This window comes from Numida meleagris, chromosome 1, assembly GCF_002078875.1.
Source record: "Numida meleagris isolate 19003 breed g44 Domestic line chromosome 1, NumMel1.0, whole genome shotgun sequence".
Classification (NCBI taxonomy): Eukaryota; Metazoa; Chordata; class Aves; order Galliformes; family Numididae; genus Numida; species Numida meleagris.
This window is the reverse complement of record NC_034409.1, coordinates 11,903,507-11,921,467: the sequence shown is the minus strand read 5'-3', so window position 1 is coordinate 11,921,467 and position 17,961 is coordinate 11,903,507. Positions and strand designations below refer to the sequence as shown.

General features: G+C 38.2%; 1 protein-coding gene across 11 annotated transcripts in view; it reads right to left on the bottom strand.

Moving 5' to 3' along the window:
• MAGI2 (membrane associated guanylate kinase, WW and PDZ domain containing 2) overlaps positions 1–17,961 on the bottom strand; it is a 735,464-nt gene that overhangs the window by 246,868 nt on the left and 470,635 nt on the right. For all 11 annotated transcript variants that reach the window (XM_021384489.1, XM_021384488.1, XM_021384490.1 and 8 more), the window contains 2 exons: positions 12,412–12,627; positions 3,351–3,564 (listed from right to left, as the gene is read on the bottom strand). In XM_021384489.1, the coding sequence (XP_021240164.1) occupies positions 3,351–3,564; positions 12,412–12,627 (430 nt within the window). The remainder of the gene's footprint in view (positions 1–3,350; positions 3,565–12,411; positions 12,628–17,961) is intronic.

Below are 17,961 nucleotides of genomic sequence, written 5' to 3'. Positions count from 1 at the left end.
GTTTAAGTTTATGCTAGACTTTTCTCCACTAACAAAACCACCAGTAATGTTGTATTAGTAAATAAGTGCTTTGAACAGTGTAAGTTAAATTGATTTTGATATGGGTTATGCAATGTCCTTGAGACTATTCATTAAGGGTTAGTTGTAGCTCAGCTTGACGACTGGTAGCTCTTCCTGGTTTAATATCTTGCTCTCCCTGGACCCCTTCCAGAGTGCTCTGCTCCCTAGGTGGAGAGGGCTGCAGAGAGAGGCAAAATCAATTCTACCTTTTAGAAATAAGTATCATAAAAACCATGGCAGACCATCTCTACAGGATGGCCTATGATGTAATGGTGGAAGTGATGAGAGTTGAGTGAGTGCTGGATTTAAGGCTGACTGCTCATTATAGTAGATGCACCGAGATACTTGGTTCTTTTGCATTCCCTTCAACACTGCACCAGGACAACACAGCAAACATCGAATGCCCGAGATCCATCAGAGCCAATGTCTGCTGACTTTGCAAGGACAATACAAGGCTCCTCTCTCTAGTACGTGGTTTCAGAGCAGTTGGCAAGGTGAAGTCTGAAGGCTATGGGGAATTTCAGCCTTTCGTTAACCCTGGGAGAGGGAAAAGCTAAAAATCAGTGACAGCTACAATTTAAACTGTACCAAAATAAGTCACACTTGTCATCCCTATTTAAAGTAGGGAAGAAGGATTAGAACTGGATTTTTTTGGGGTGATATTCTAATTTATATACAGTGTTTTAATTATTGCATGTCCTCATTAGCATATGTTCTAAATGAAAGTAAACGTTGGAGATGAACTCCTATTTGTGTAGTATGTGCCTGTATTTAAAAATCTGAATCCATATGTAAGGGAGGCTGGAAGCAACCCAAGCAACGTACTTAAGTAGCTCTTCCTGAAAAACAGTGGTAAGTATTATGCAGTGGGCAGGGATGCTCTTCCTGTTCTGTCTGTGAATGCTAATATAGGTAAACATAGGGTCATGCACCTATGTCAACAAAAGGGAAAGAAACGAAGAAACAAACTGAGTCATACTCTAAAATATAACATCCTCTGAATTATCCAGTTAATCTGGTGTCTGATTTTTTTTCTTCTTAGAGCTTGAGGCAGAGGAAATTCCTTTCAGCGTGCTTTACAGAATGCTAACTGGGCCATTAATGATTAACAAATAAATAATACTGCCTACAGTTATCTTTCTTCTTCTGAAGACACTCCCTCTCACAATAAATCTGCCACGTTACTTCTGATGGGAGTGCTGATAAATGAAATCAGATGCAAATTTTAGATATTAGTTTGAAGCGAATGAATGAAATTGCTGTCATTCAATCTAAGACCTTTGGGTATACCTGTGACAATCTGGAACTTGAGATAGCTTACGGCTTGAAGTCCTTGGGGTTCAAAGCCACAATTCACAAGAGTCTCAAATAAAGTAATAAAAAATGCTGCCTAGTATGACTTTTTTTCACCCATCATGATGTACACTTTAAAAATGTTTGTTTTTCATCTATTATTTAATAATCTTTACTACTGTTCAGGGAGATGTTAGACAAATAGGTTTTTGTTGTCTTTTTATCTTTCTGTTTTTTTGAGAAAGCAAATGGAGTCTCTTTATGCCATTAACCAAAGTGACTTCTAAACAAAGAGGCAATTTAACAGCATCCCCACAGCATTGCATTCCAACTTAACCCTGTGAAGACTGTGCGATGTGAAAACCCAGATGATCAAATAATTGTTACTTTACTGGGATTCTAGTACACAATTTGGTAGTTTTACAGGCATGAAATAACGCATTTTTTTTTGCAATTACATGATTCAAGAATATAATTCCAACAGTAAAGAGCCCTTATAACAGTCTTTCTATCCAGCTTGTACCTCTGATTGATTTCTCTACTTTACATAACGTTCATTTAGTGGAAGTGAATGATGTGCATTGTCAGAATGGTAGTGTAAACCAGAGCTTTTCCAGAAAAGGACGTAACCTGTAACATCAAAGGAATATGAGGAGTGGAACGGCTGGAGTGGCTGAGTTATTTTCATTCACTGCATTTTTTAAAACTACTTATTTATTTTCTATTAAACTGTATTCTGTATACTTCAGTATTTGTCACTTTCACAGCTGGGTGTGTTAGTGATTGCACCTCAGCACTCAAACATAACAGGTTTTTGTTACATCAAGTAAAACAAAGGTACCATATAATTCAGTCTGCTCACTGCTCTCTGTCAGAGCATTCAATATATGCAGAAAAATTCTATATGATAGCGAGGTAAGAAAGAAACAAAGGTTTAAGCTTACCCTGAAGTCATCCTAGTTCTCCTCTGCTTGGGCAAAGTTTCTATATTTATTCTTTTTCTAGAATAAGCACATTTTTGCCCTTTTCAGCAAAGACACTTATGTTTTAACAGTTACTGCTCTTTTCAGCCTTACATTTGCCAGAAGCTATAGTTGGTCATGTCAGTGTTTATGAAAAAATAATGTACACAAACTTTATTCTTATCATCTGTTTACGCTTCATGTGATTGTCATAAAATCTTACATGAAATAAGGGACTTAAAATAGAAGTGACATAGCCAAATGTTATTTTTACCTACTAGTAATCAGAATAATGGCTAACACTCCAAATTGTTTGAGGCAGTTCCTTAAAGCAAACATAAATGGTACTGCTTCCTCTTTAAGTAGTGTTGTGCTGATGACTGCATTGGCTTTTCCTTTCACTTTTTTGTGAAACATGAGATAATATGAACTCAATCATTTGCTCTATTTTTATTCTGATAATGTGTATTAATGACTGCACTTAGCGAAAAAGGAACTTTCATATCCATTCATTCAATGAGTTGGCTAATTAACAGCAGTAGCAATAGGTACATATACCATACCAGGAAAAAAGTTTCTACATGTTCTACATTAATCCTCCTCATTGTCCATTTATCCCTTTTATTATTTCTAAATATATCATGGCCTCCATCTACTACTCACTAGGTAGATTTTAGCTTTCCTATCTTTCTTTCCTTAATTGGCAAAACTCAACCCTATCCCCCTCTGTCCACAGAAGGAAGACTCCAGGGACCGCACAACTCAGCACAGCAGAAAAGCTTTGCTCTGAACAGAAGACAGAATGGCTCTACTTGCTGTTATCAAAATGCTGATGTCCAGTAACCTATTAAAAAAAACCCAACAGTATACTGCAATGTAAATCGGTAATGTAGGAATTGTCACCTTTGGGAGCCTTGACAGCCAGAACAGCAATGGAGTTTTAGAGTAGAGCAATGCTCCACTCAACCATACAGATCATCTCACCACCCAGTTAAACACAATATATCTACTAGAAAGAGAAGAAATAACACTCACTCAATAAAGTAGACTTCCCCTTTTTCTGTATAAGCCATTTCCCAGTTATCAGGCAGTGGGCCCAAGTCATCATTCTCTTCAGGCTTTGTCTGTTTTGTTACATCCATATCCTCCTTTGCTTCTTCAGGCTGAGTATATCCTGGTGCAGGGCATGGTTGGGTAGTAGATACTTCACCTGAGACACCTGTGCTCTTGTCTTCATGTTCACTTGATTCTATAAGAGAAGAAGAATTACAGTTTTTGGATATTTAAATTAGCGATGAACGATATACTGGGTGTAAGCCTTCAAAAAACATTCTACAAACTGGAAGACTTTAAAAAAAAGAAAAAATCTGTTGGATTTACACAACAGTTCCTCTGATGATACATTTTATCTGGAACATATTAAAAGAAAGTAAAGCAATAAAAACAAACTGAAACAAGGAACTAATAAAGAGCTAAGAAATGAGCCAAAGAGTTCTGGCTTGTTTTGTCCCAGGAGTCCTTCCTTCAGCAGTTAACACTGAGCAAAAGGCAGCCTCATATCCAGCAGCGCTACTGTCTTGTGTCTCATAACTTTTCAAGATACACATCCATAAAGTAAATACCCTGTTTTGCTGCAGAAAACAGATCCTTTTCAATTAAAAAATAAACACACTCATATCCGTAGGTAAATAAAACAATATGACATTCATGAATTCACAGCTATATCTAAGACATATATAAAGTGGTTGTGATTTCAATCCCAGTATAATCTATGGGAGGCTTCATTTTCCACAATAACAAATGCCTCTTATACCCAATGTAATTCTGTGTCATGTTGACCCAGAACATATTAAGGAAGAAGCCTTCCTTTCCTAACCTTTTTTCGGTGCTTGGTCTTTTACTGTTTACTGATATGACTTTATTTTCCTGACTACTACTAGCTCCAAGAAAGGATGCTTGAGAGAACTTGTGTTACTAAAGAGATTCCTTCATCCTTGGGGATGAATATACCTGGCTGACTGGCCTATTAGGCATGAGTTTGTATCTTTTGGTCTATCTACCTATTATTTCCTCTAAAAATGGGACAGGAACCTGTTGTGTCAATGGACAAGAGAAGCTCTCATCCTTGGACTCTGGATCCTTGTTTTCTGCTGCACCGAAGTGGAGCTGGATCACACTGAAGCAGAAAGACCCCCGTATTTGACCAAATGAACTACAACTAAAATAAGTTCACAATTTGAATGTATTGGCTGAATCTCCACTGACTGTGATGGGATTCAGTTGGCTGAAATGACCCTACATATTGAGATGAGTGGGCTGGCTGACAGGTGACCACAGAGGCACTCTCTCACTTCACCTCCTCAGCAAGATAAAGCAAGGAAAATACAATGAAAAAACTCTAGGGTTGAGACAAAGGAGATGAACAATGCTCACCAATTGCTCACTACCACAGAACTGTACAAAAGGCTAAAAAGTAAATTAAATTGTTAAGCATGAACACTGGAAAAAAATACAGGCAAGTAACGGTAAAACAGAGTAGGCAGCCTAGAAAATGGGATACGGCCAGGGACATGAAAAGTAACAAGAAAACTTTCTGTAAGTGCGTTAATAATAAGAAGACTAAAAGCAGATTCATTCCACTACGTGGGAAGGAAAGCTAATAATATATGACAAATATAAAACCACAAGGCAGTTAGCACTCATTTTGCCTCAGTCACTAGTGCAAAAAGATTACCTATGATTAAATGACTAACATAATTAACGTCAGCAGTAGGGCTAAAGAACTCAGATTAGAATGGGCAGAGAACGGGTCAGGTATAATTTAGATGAAGCAGCCATTTGCAATTGGCAGAGGCTGATGAAATGAAACCTAGGCTACTTCATGAACCAATGAAACAGACTCATGGCTAGTAGCAAATACACCTTTTGAGATTCTACAGAGACAAGAAACTTCAGAAGGACAGACAGTCTTGGTTTCAACAAAGTACCTACAATTTAGGTTTTTAGATAGTTTTATATTTTTAATTTCTGAGCACCTAATCTCCCTCCAAAACAATTTTCTCAATTAGGTCATTTTGTAAAAAAGGAGAATCAAGTCCAATGAAACTGTAACTTCATGTTTATTTTTAATTCCTTGAAGGACATTGGGACCAGCAGTCAAACCACCTACACATAAGCTTTTCAAAGGTGGTGAATAATTGTCAACATTTATCACGAAGGAACCGTGCCAAACTCTTTCTTTTTTTTTTTTGACAGAGTACCAGGTGTTGCTCCTTACAGAGAAATGGTAGACATAGCTTTCATTTAAAAAAAAAAAAAAGACTTGACACTTACATATACTGCCTTTTAGAGAAGCGTGGAATATTAGATCATGTCTCAATCAGAGTGATGGTCTATATCTCTACAGCTATATGCAGCTCATGCTGCTAAATGCTTGTATTTGAACTACTTGTTACTAGTAGTTGGGAAATGTGAATCTGTCTGTGGGAACAAATGAATTAGCAAGAGGCACAAATGCAAGTTTTGCTTAGCTGAATCCCACAACAGAGCAGTAGGATCCTAGGGGAGATGCACTCACCTCTTGCTTATCTGCCACTCACAAATTTCCACTTTGGCTTTCCAGAGTCTGCTGCAAAATGCCACAATCAGCCATAAAAGTGAAGATGGGGAGCAAATGTCTAGAAAAAGATTCCTAACAAAAATACAGCGGAGGTATAGGGATGTGTGAGGGATGTCTAAGCATTGCACTCAGTCAATAATAATACTATTCCAAAAGAAAAACAAGCATCATAATAGAAGATAATAATGGAAGAGTGAGCATATGCAATATAGATCCTTCCATCTTCAGCGACAGTAGGTTTTCAGCAGAAGCACAGAGCCCATTGTCAAGAATTTAATGTCAAGGAAGATACAGAACAGTTCTGAGGAGAGGAACAAAAATGATCGGAAATATGGAAAGATTCAGAAATGTTTTTATCTTGGAGAGAAAAACTGGTGGATCTGGAAGGTATTTTCAAATCTATAGATTTTCTGTAAAGAGGATATATGGTCTCTGCATCCACTGAGAAAAGGAAGATGTAATTGCTGATAATTCATCTCTATAAAGTAAAAGTGAAACTTCATCTGTTTTAAGTATCATTGAGAGGACTGCGAGTTGTTTTCTACACAAGTCTTGACCACATTTCTACTGTGGGAATACTGCTGTACAGATTAAACCAACGTCAAGATATAAAATCAGATAACACATATGACCACAGTAGAACAAAAAAAAGCTTGGTGCACAGGTACACTGTACATAATAATGACCAGCCCATTGGTCTGATAGACATAGTGACACCGCTGTGTCCTAGCATTTTTACATGACATCTGAAATATGTGTTCTTTCTCAGGATCTTATTTTCTACAGGTCTGACGATTTTTAGCTTTTGATATATATTAACAAGCTGACAGAAAAAAATGTGAAAATTAAACCTTGAGGATTACAAGAAATGTTTTCAGCCTCTCTCAGAGATAGCTATCAAAACAGAATGGAAAAAGAGGAACGTGATGTTTATTTAACAGTTAAAAATATAATTATGTTAAAGTCAATCTCATGACTTATTAATTCTTGGATCATTATTTTTAAGAGTTTGTTTTAGTAATAAAGAAAAAAGCATCTTGTGAATAAAGCCCAAGGAATTAAGGAAGAATTGCCTAATGTCATTTAATAACATTTAGTTTTACACAATGGATGTTCTAGCTGCTGTTTATCTGGAATGCAGCACTACAGCGGCATTTTATCTTTTTCTGTACGTACTTATCCTTCTTATATTCCAGAAAGGGTAAGTATTCACCTTGCTGGGTTTTTTTTTCTTTCTCCTGTTGATATATACTCCTACATAATGTTTTATTTGATAAAAAACAGGAGTTCTGGTTAAAAATTGGTAGTGCCTTAAATGTACAAATAAAGCTTGAAATATTATGGTAATACGCTATGAGCACAAATATCTATCATCAGATAACATCTGATACAAATACAAATCCTAATGTGTCCAGAAATATTTTTGTCACTGAAAAATACAATTGACTTTTCATCAAGTGAAATAACCTACTGTCTCACTACAAAACAGATTACACGGCCCAGTTTTCTAAAAGAATTTAGCACAGTATCTCAGTGAGTATTCTGTGAAGTGGCAGGATAGGCACCAGCAAATTATTCCATGTGTAGAATACAAGAAACATTGGGGAAAAAATTATAGAATCATGGAATGGTTTGGGTTGGAAGGGACCTTTAACTTCCTATCATTAAATATTCTAAGTCCATCTCTGTAGTATTTCAAATATCAGCAGCCAAAAATTTTACTGGATGAGATGATATATTCTCTACACAGCTCTTACACAATATTTTGGCCATTTGTTGAACATGAAGGTGCCCAAGTCCATAGGATGTGATGAGATGAATCTGAGGGTCCTGAGGGTACTGGTAGATGAAATTGCTAAACCACCATCCATCACACTTGAGAAATCATGACAATCTAGAGACTGCCACTGACTGAAAAAGAGGAAATGTATCTCTCATTTTTAAAATGTAAAAAAAAAAGACCTGGGAAACTACAGTCCTGTCAGTCTCACCTCTGTGCCCAGCAAGATCATGGAGCAGATCTAAGACACAAGGACAACAAAGAGGCAATTGCTGACAGCAAACATGGCTTCATGAAGGGCAAATCATGCCTGACAAACTTAGGATTACAACACTGGTGGATAATGGAAGAGCAACTGAAGTAATCTGCCTGGACTTGTACAAAGCACTGTCCTGCATCGCATTCTTTTTTCTAAAATGGAGGACATAGATTTGATGGACTGACCACTTGTAAGATAAGGAATTGGCTGAATGGCCACACTCCAAGAGTTGCAGTCTGTAACTTAATGTCCAGCTGGAGACTGGTGATAAGTGATATTCAAGGACTAGTGGTATTGGGATTGGTACTGCTTAACATCTTCGTTGGTGGGACCTTAAAGATCATCTAGTTCCAGCCACATTGCCATGGGCAGGGGCATCTTCCATTCTATATCAGGTTGCTCAAAGCTCCATCCTACCTGGCCTTGAACACCTCCAGGGATCCTGCTTCTTTGGGCAATCTGTTCCAGTGCCTCATCACCATTTTAGTGAAAAATTTCTTCCTAACATCTAATCTAAATCTACCTTCTTTTAGTTTAAAGCTGATACTCCTTGTCCTGTCTCCACACTCCCTGATAGTCACCCTCCAGATTTAATCAGAAATATCAGTGGATACCAATTCATGTATTTTTAAAAATCTTATGGCTCTTAAGTGCCTTTTATTTTATTTTCTTGCCTCTGGCTGCCATTGTTATGCAATAACAACAGAGCAAGCTCAAACCCTTCCCCAGGATTGCTGCACCTTGTGTGGTGACTGACAACATTGGGACTTTAGCCTTTTGCTTCATTATCAACCTAAGGCATGGAACGATCATTCTGAAACTCTATGTCATATCTTATCCTTCAATTAATTTGAGCCTGCCAGAACTTCCATTCTCTGGATGCAACTTATCATCACTCAAGTAATGGCAGATTAATATACGTACATAAACATTAAACATTCTTTCAAAATTAAAGTGGTTCTTTTGAAGTCTGGATGATAAACACTTTATCAGTCAGAAGTGTGAAGCAAATGTGACCAGCACAATGTCAGACCATGATACTGGTTGTGAAGGAGACTGACATAATACTCTGCAGACACAAGAACAACAGTGAAATCTGAATGTCAGACAAGTAGGTTGCAGTCTGACCAAGCATTTTTTTTATCACTATTGTCAAGACATCAGTTTTGCAGAAATCTTTGATTTCATTACAGTGTCCATCAGGAATGGTTTTTCAGGGGCAAGATATCTCATTCAAACCAGTGACTGGCAGAAACCTAACTCAGAACAACCAGAAGACCAGTAATTGCATTAGGAGTGGGAACCCAGCACTAACTCTAGACTTGGCCACTTCAACAGCTAAGTACAGATTACTTCTGTCATTTGCTGTTTTGTAAATAGTAGGATTTCTCATTTAAATTTAGCCACCTAGGCTCCTGTGAATCTGTAGACTGAACTAAACATTCTAGGTTGCAGAGGTAGTATCCTAAAAGGAGCACCTAAAACAGCTATGCTCTGTTAATCTTTCAAAGTGTCTCTTTATCCCTTCTATCAAGAAAGCATAAATAGCTCTAGCAAAAAGTAAGACATTTAGGTGTGTCATTTACTATACTTTCCATTTCCCATTAGATACTATTGTGTGCTGACAGTACTTGATCCTGGATGAAGGACTGAGAGTGCTACATCTTAAGATGGACCAACATCTCATCCTAAAGTGAGAAGGATTCCTGCTGGGTTTTGGGCTAAGTGACAAAAATCAGAAAGAAAAAACACATTTGACAACACAAATTGACAAGAAGACAATTATGTATATGGACCAGTCTGTCTATATACAAAAGTCCAAGGGAACCTCGGCCTGTTAAACAAGGTATTAATGAAAAACTGATTCCTACTAATAAAGCGCAACAGATGCATAGATTTATCTCAACAAACACTGAAAAGTGGTCTGAAAAATCAGACCCAAAGCATAAATATCTTTGCAACTACTGATGTTGCCTACTGGCCTGATAAAAACAGGTTTATTTCCTTTGGATTTGTCTTAGATCTGCTACTGCTTCTGCCTTGCAGTCCTAGGTATTAGAGCAGCCCTTTGCCTTGCCAGCACTCTGATAGCTTTGGCAGTTAATGAGACGTAAAGTTGTTGAGCATTTGTAAAAAAAAGTATCAATGTCCCAGATGTCCTAGTAGTCTTATTTTTTTTTTAAAAATCTCCCTTTATAAGTGAGACATTTAGAATAGAACATACTTTCTAAATGAACTAACATAACAAACATCTTGCCTTAGTTGCTTCTAAGAACCAGAGTGCTCATTCAACCAGGATTATGAAATCAACAAAAACGAAACAAAAACACACAAAAATTAACACACACTAATTTTCCTCATTGTTCAAAGGTACAAACTACAAATGCACATACATTCTGGAGGCAGCAAAGGCTCTGACAGTTGACAGAGAAAATGACTGTAGTAACAGAGCCTGTGGGAGCTACACACCCCAACAAAAGCAACGCAGCATGTATGTACAGAGCTGCTTTGCTACAATCCCCAAAGTCCTCAATCAGCGTGACTGAACAACAAAACCCTGCTTAGGAAACCATGAGCACCAACACAAGCGCTGCTTGTTCTGCTGGCCACACCTACAGGAATCTCTTTGTGGGGGGTGAGGAGGGGGAGGAAAGGGGGTGTTGTACTCCAGTGCTCATGTTTCATTTCTTTAACACAGCACATGCCCGTGGCTGTGTCTTGGGTGCTGTGCAGTCATTGTTTTGTTCACACAGAATTTGCCTGTGAGATGCCAGTGATTGGTGGACAATGCAAGGAGAAAAGCAGGTAAATCCCTTGATCCATCTGGAACTGAAACATACTGCCCCAGAAACTGCTCCTCAGCAATGGTCGGTTATGTGGCACACTTCAAATAACTGCAAAGAATGATCTTCCTAATGATTTCCGCAATACACATCACAGACCAAATCCTGCCTTTGCCTCTGTTACTGTAAAAGCATCCTGGCAACAGAGCCAGTGCTGATGTTTTATGTAAGGATTTCTGGGCTTCATCCGTTTCTGCCTAGCTGTGTAGGAAAGGCACTAAGTGCAAGGGCATCACCGGCAGATGCAGTGCTGTGTGGAAGGGATGAGCAAGGCTCAAACAGCACACGACAGCAATACCAGGGTGTCATGCTGCAGCCCTCTGGTGTGCACAATGAGACCCACTCCCACCACACCACTACCTGCCAGCCCATTGGACACAGAGATGGATTTGGCACTGGGGATTTGCCCTTCCGTGAAACATTAGTCAGCTGCTACAAAAACGCAAGTGACAAATACATTCATGGTGGAAGGAGAACCAATTCAATACACTTCCTAATGCAGAAGGAGAAGAAAAGAATACATAGAATCTGCAGTATGAAAATAATTTTTGCAGTGCTTAGGAGATTAGGTAGTGGATTTATTGTTTCGGGTACCTATATGTTTATAGAATTCCTTCTTATATATGTGACTGTCATTACAGACTTCTACTCCAATCAATTTCTCCTGAATTTCTAAGTTAACAAAAAAAAATTCACAGTTCTGTATTTCTCAGAGATACAAATGTCTGAATTCTTTAATTTCCTACTTGAAGAAAAAGTAATTTCTTACATGTTATTTCAGAATCAAAAGTATTAAGTACTTTGAAATGATGACTCGTTGCAGTATTGAGGGGGAGGCTGACTGGGAAAAGCCTGGTCTTCTCACACTCAGAATACCAGTCCATATCTTCAACCCCTTTTTTCTGAAGAATTATAATCCAAAGGGTAAAACAACAGCTGCCTTTTAGGACTAGACATCTGAAACCTTTACCACTTTTATGCAGGATCTGAAATGTTGCTGGAAAGGGTCCTTCCTGATAGTGTTGCCAGCTAAGTTTCATCAGCACTATCACAAATTTATTAACATGATGACAGCTTTACTCTTACATAGTATTGCAAAGATTTCATAACAATTTATAAAAGTTCAGTTTATACACAAGTGAATCAATCTAGTGAATATCTGCAGTGAATATCACCTTTTGAGAGCAAGGAGACCTGAAACACAGAGACAGGATTCATTTGACCAAATTGCAGTTCTCTAGACTCCCTCTATGGTCAATAAGGAGAAAAAGATGCTTGGGTTTGATTTCCTAACATACAAATCTAAAGCAAATCACCAGAAGTGCAATCAGAAAGGAGATATTTTTCTCTTCAGACTATACTGTGGTTTCAGGGTGATTAGCTCACAGGCAGACCTGACTGTAGCTGAGGTGAGTCTCCAAAATGGAGGTGAGGTGTTTTGTTTAATGATTGACAGGGATCCTATCACTCAGAATTCCCAGCTTCCAGTCATGCAAGAGCATCCTTACCTGAGCATGCACATTCTCATTGCAGGAGATTACTGGGGACTTTGTGAATAACAGAAATGCACTGCAAAGTGAGAAGGAAGAACAAACCTGGTGTTACTGTCACGTCATTTCCATTGACCACAGGTCTTTCTTCCTCTTCTTCCTCGGGTGGTTCAATACCTGTCTTCTCCATATTGCTCACAGACTTATTCCTTTTACGTTTGCCTTCAGCCCCAGGAGTGGCACCTGGAAGGATCTGATCTGTTACATTTACCAATAATGGAGCTGGTTCTGCTGGAGGCTTCGGAGTGCCGTAATAGTTGTCTGGAAAGAAAAGAGAAAGAATAGCACACAAATTAGCAGAAGTGAATCTGCTGCTGCTGCTTCTCTTGGCTTAGATTAATGGGATTTTCTGCTCGTTCATCAGGTAATATGAGTTCAAAAAGTTTTCCACAAAGTTAAACCTTAATTTTCAAGAAATAGCTATTTTTTTGGTGCCAACACTAGTGGAAAAATCATGTTCACAAATATAACTATATTGACACTTCTTGAAACTTTAACAGGGTATATTAATATTCCTCTCACCAAAATACCTGAGAAACAGGCAACATATCAGAGCTGTTTTCTCATTTCAAACTACTAGTTAAGACAAATTAACATTTATGCCACAATACAAGAGTTTCTGAAGCATCAAAAGGACCATAAACATATTGATTACTCACCAAATCTTATCATTTTCTTACCTCCTAAAATTATCTTACCTGCTTGGAAAGCAAATAATTTTTCAGTGATACAGAGATTTGCAGTTTTCAGCAATGCCTGCACTATCTCATTTTTCGTATTTGTCAAATTTTTGCTATTCATGAGCAAACCTTCTTGTAATAGTTAATGCTAATATATTTTCAAAGAAAGATGAAACCTTATGCTTTAGGGCTTAAAATTATCAGAGTACTGAGAAATTCTGAGAAGATTTAAGGTGGCTGGCAGATTACTCTCTATTTGTCTCAAGGAATTTCTGGCAACTTCTGAATCATCTACTTTCTGTCAGAAGGATTACTAGACTGGATGGACCATGGTGTGATCTTATCTATCTATATCAGTGTGCTTGCATTTTTAGCACATTTGGTCTCAAAAATGGTTTCTTACAGATAGCTCAAATTTGTCTGTAAAGTATAGTTAAAAATAAAATATTAACATAATTAAGTAAAAGAATGTTGAAAATATTAGTGAATCCTTTGTAGAAGAGAATATAAAGAGTAATAAAAGACATAAAGACACACTATACAAAGTTACTTTTTTGGCATCTGAAAGTTGCCTTGCAGGGCAGTGCACATGCCTTATCAGTAGATTTTCTGCAGTTAATATGGGAAACTAAATATACTGTCTAGCTCAGAGACACTTCTCCAAAGGAAAAAGCACCTACCTAAGGAAGGCGCTGAAGGTATTTCTAGACCACAATTTAGAGCTTCAATCAAATAATAATGTAACTTGCAGTAATGATTTCAGCTACATTAGGAGTGTAAAACAGATACAGAAATGTGTTAATCTATGCAGTAAAGCATCATAAGAGGTACTTTGCAGGTAGAGTAAATATTATTTCTGGCATTCCTGTATGTTCCCACTGAATTACAATGTTCAGCCACATGACCACTTCAATATGGGTAAGTAATTGAGCGGTCTTACAAGTACTGAATACTCTGTGAATTTTCACAGTGGTTTAGGAAAACATTATTCATAACAGATGTTTCTGTAATTGTAATACACTAGAGAACTTACTGTGTTAAATGGCCTTCATACTCACTCTGGGCTTAGGGCTGGCGTAATGAAAAACTGACTTGTTGAAGATTTTCTTGTGATTTTATGGGATGGCAGCAGGTTTAATGTGGAGCCTGGATGTCAGGGAGGAGTGAGCTGTGCCTTTGCATGGCTAGCTGTTGCCTGTCCACCCATGCTCTAGTTTCTCTAAGGGAGCTAAGGAAGGGAAGCAGGACTGGGTCTAAAAGGGGAAGGGAAATATGCATTGACTCAGTTACAAAACCATATCTCAAAAAAATGCCAAAATCAGACTTGGTCACTTGTCAAGCTCTGATGGTCCAATTACCATCCTACTTGGGGTATTTTGAGAATACTTGAAAACTGATCATCTTCGAAACACAGCTAGACTGAAAATCTAGTTTCATACCCGTGTGAGAACAATACTATATTGGTGAGAAGCATGTCTGAAACGATACATATTTTGAAAAAAACAAGGTTGTCAAATCTAAAAAATTCCTCTGTGACCTAAACCATTTTACCAGTCTGAAAGTGAAAGTGCTGCCATAAGCTTTAAAAAACTTGTCCACTGATTTCATAAATATCAGCTCAGAAATCTAAAGGTTATAGGTCTGATGTGATACAATCTGAAATTAAAAGTGTGGTACCTTGGCTTTTATCCTCTTGTTCTTAATTTTGCCATTGTCAAATAAAAGCTGCTGCAGTAGTAATTAGCACTAATGCTAATATTCTGAATAGTAGATAAGAGGATTAAGAATAAAAGACATTTTAAATGAAGGGCATGCTCATTCTCTTTTTGGGTATTAAACACTTTTTCATTTTGAGTGAGTGACTGTACGCATCACTGGGAGACAGACAAAAGTCACGACAAAGAACATGTCCATGAATACAGTATATTGCAGAATCACAGAATTGTAGAGGTTGGAAGGGACTTCTGGAGATCACCAAGTCCAGCCCCTGCTAAAGCAGGCTCCCAAGAAAGTAGCTTACGCAGGAAAGCCTCCAGGCAGGTATTGAGTATCACCAGAGAAGACTCCACAACCTCTCTGGGCAGCCTGTTGCAGTGCTCTGTCACACCCACAATAAAGGAGTTTGCCCTCATGTTTGTATGGAACTTGCTATGTTCCAGTTTGTGCCCAGTGCTCTGGAGCTGGGTACCACTGAAGAGCCTTGCCCCATCCACTTGACTCCTGCACATTACATATTTATAAGCACTGGTCCCTTCTCAGTCTTCTCTTCTCTAGGCTCAACAGTCCCAGAAACACTTTACATTTAAGATTAGGATCCAAAGTAGATTCCATTCTTTCGGTTTCAAACTGAAAATGTAATGTAATGTAATGTAATTTCCAACTTCTGCTCTCTGTCATAGCACTGTATATTCTATGATCAACAAATCATTGATTTAAAAGTCAGTTTTGAACTATTATCTATTCTATCTATCTATCTTAATTCAAATGTATTCATAAGCAATGCCAATAAGATACTGGACCACATATCTTGACATAATCAGTGTATCTTAAAAATGATAAAAAAATCTGTACAGTTCCAAAGGAAAATATATATATAGGATGAGGACCAGACATTTCAATGAAAGAACAATGCTGTATTAAAGAAAAATTAGAATCAATGTCAGTTGTAACCTGTATCAAAAAAAGCTTCTCCGGGCACTAAAATTCCTTAGCTAAGCCTTTGAGCTTAGCACATTGGCTTGCTATGGACTTTCCAACCTCAGTGGTAACATGCTAGGCAAGTCAGTGAAGACAAAACATGATAATGATGGGATTTGCTCTCATACAGCCTCAGCAAATGTTGTATCTGGGTATAATGCGGAGACTAAATTTTTAAACAACATAACTTTTGCTGCAATTATGTTTGGAAAATCTATGATAAAAGCAGTTCTTTTATCTTGCATGAGATAGATTCAAATTGATACTGTTGAAACACTGATAATAAGACACTGCAATTCAGCTTCCTGTATGTACAAAAAGCACACCAAAGAAATAATTTCAATTGCGTTTAATTTAAAAAAGCCAACGAATTAATAATAAAAAAATAAAGCTTACTGAAAGAGAACACAGACATTATGCTTCTTGGAAGTCAAAGAACCATATGTGTAGGAGCTTTGGAAAAAGGAATGGAGCACAAAACAGCAAACACCTTTCCAACACTACTCAAAACCCCATAGTACCCTCCCTTTTGAATGCTGCCTGCTGTTCCTGTCCTTGCCTCTCAAAAATTACATGGGGGAACTAAAGAAGGGCAATTAAAGCTTGGAACTGCTTAAATTGATTTGGAGCTTTCAGCTTGGAAGAGGGACAATGAAGGGGGATATGGCAGATATGTACAAAATCAGGAGAAACCTGGGAAAGTGCCTAGAAAACAAATGAACGGATGCCTGGCTTCTCACTGCATGAGAACAAGAGGATGCCCAATGAAATTAACAGATTTAAAATGAGCAAAAGAAATGTTATTTTTTTTTTCACAGTATAAGAAAATAGTGGCATTCACTGCCAGATGCAGTCAGTATCACGGAAACAGTCAAAAAGCAACAATACAAAGACAAAGAAGAAAGAATCATGAAAGTCTATTAAATCTGAAGGTAGAAACTTAGAATCAAGTTATCCATACAATAGAGATTGCTGGAGTGGAGATGTATCTCTGCATGCCTTCCCTGTTCTTATATTATTGGCTTTAACATCAACTAAGGGGCTGCAGGAGAGATGGGCACAGGGTACAGTTCCCTTTGGTTTGGCTCAGTGCTGCTGCCCTCTTCCTCAAGTGTCTCCTGGCTGCATTTATAAAATGTGTGCATGCTCCCTGCCACCCCAGCACAAAGTCAGGAGGTCAGCTGAAGCCAGCAGCACTAAAGCTAAGCTCTTTGCATGAGACCTGGCTAAAAGCCTTCACGCAGACAGGCAGTGCAGAGCGAGTATTTAATTGCAGAAATGCCACCACTGCTTAATCTATCTCGCTGCTGTGCCTGCTTGTCTCAGTGCTCCTATTTCCAAGTGCAGCTGAACACTGCAGATGGTCTAACCTAACCTGTCTTTGCTGTTGAAATGTCTTGGAAGCCATAGTTACAGCTCCTGAGTGTTCCCTGCCACTCCTAAGCTGTATGAAAAGGTCTCCCTAATACTGCAGAGAGTCAGATAAAATTACTGGGGAGGTTAGCCCTGGTGGCAGAGAACAGATCAGGAAATCAAGAGGGGCACAAAAGGTAGGAAATGAAGAGGCTAACACAGCTGTATTTTTTTCCTTAACCTGAGCTCACCTATGTCAGGAAGTAGTAAAACTTTTATCGATAAAGTGTTTGATGATGGAGCAATAGATCTGAACTTGTTTCCGCAGAAATGGTAAGCCCTTTTGGAAAGAAAAAATGTTTTTTTTGGTGGGAGTATAGAAGCAGAAGAGTCATCATGCTGAAGTGATAACACGGCTCAGATCTAGTGATGTCCCCTGTACTGATGTGAAAAGACCAAAAATATGGCACAGGGTGGGACATTCCACTTTCTTTTGTCCTGCAGGGAGCAAAAGAAGGGAAGGGAGGGGAAGGAGGGCTTTTTGCCAGGTCTGCACCTCTGTCTTCAAAGAATCATAGAATCATTTGAGTTGGAAGGGACTTTTAAAGGTCAATCTAGTCCAACTTACCTGCAATGACCAGGGCATCTAGACAGCTAGATCAGGGTGCTCAGAGCCCCATCTAGCCTGAAGTACCTCGTCCAGCCTGAAACCATCAGGTTTTGTAGGAATGGCAATATTTCAAAAGTTCCTGTAGCTTCACTGGTCTCATTTAACAAACAAAAAATTCTAGTTTAAAAATGTGTTACAAAATGTTAAAGATGTTGCTGAGGAACTAGGAGATGATAGCAAGAATGAATAATCACA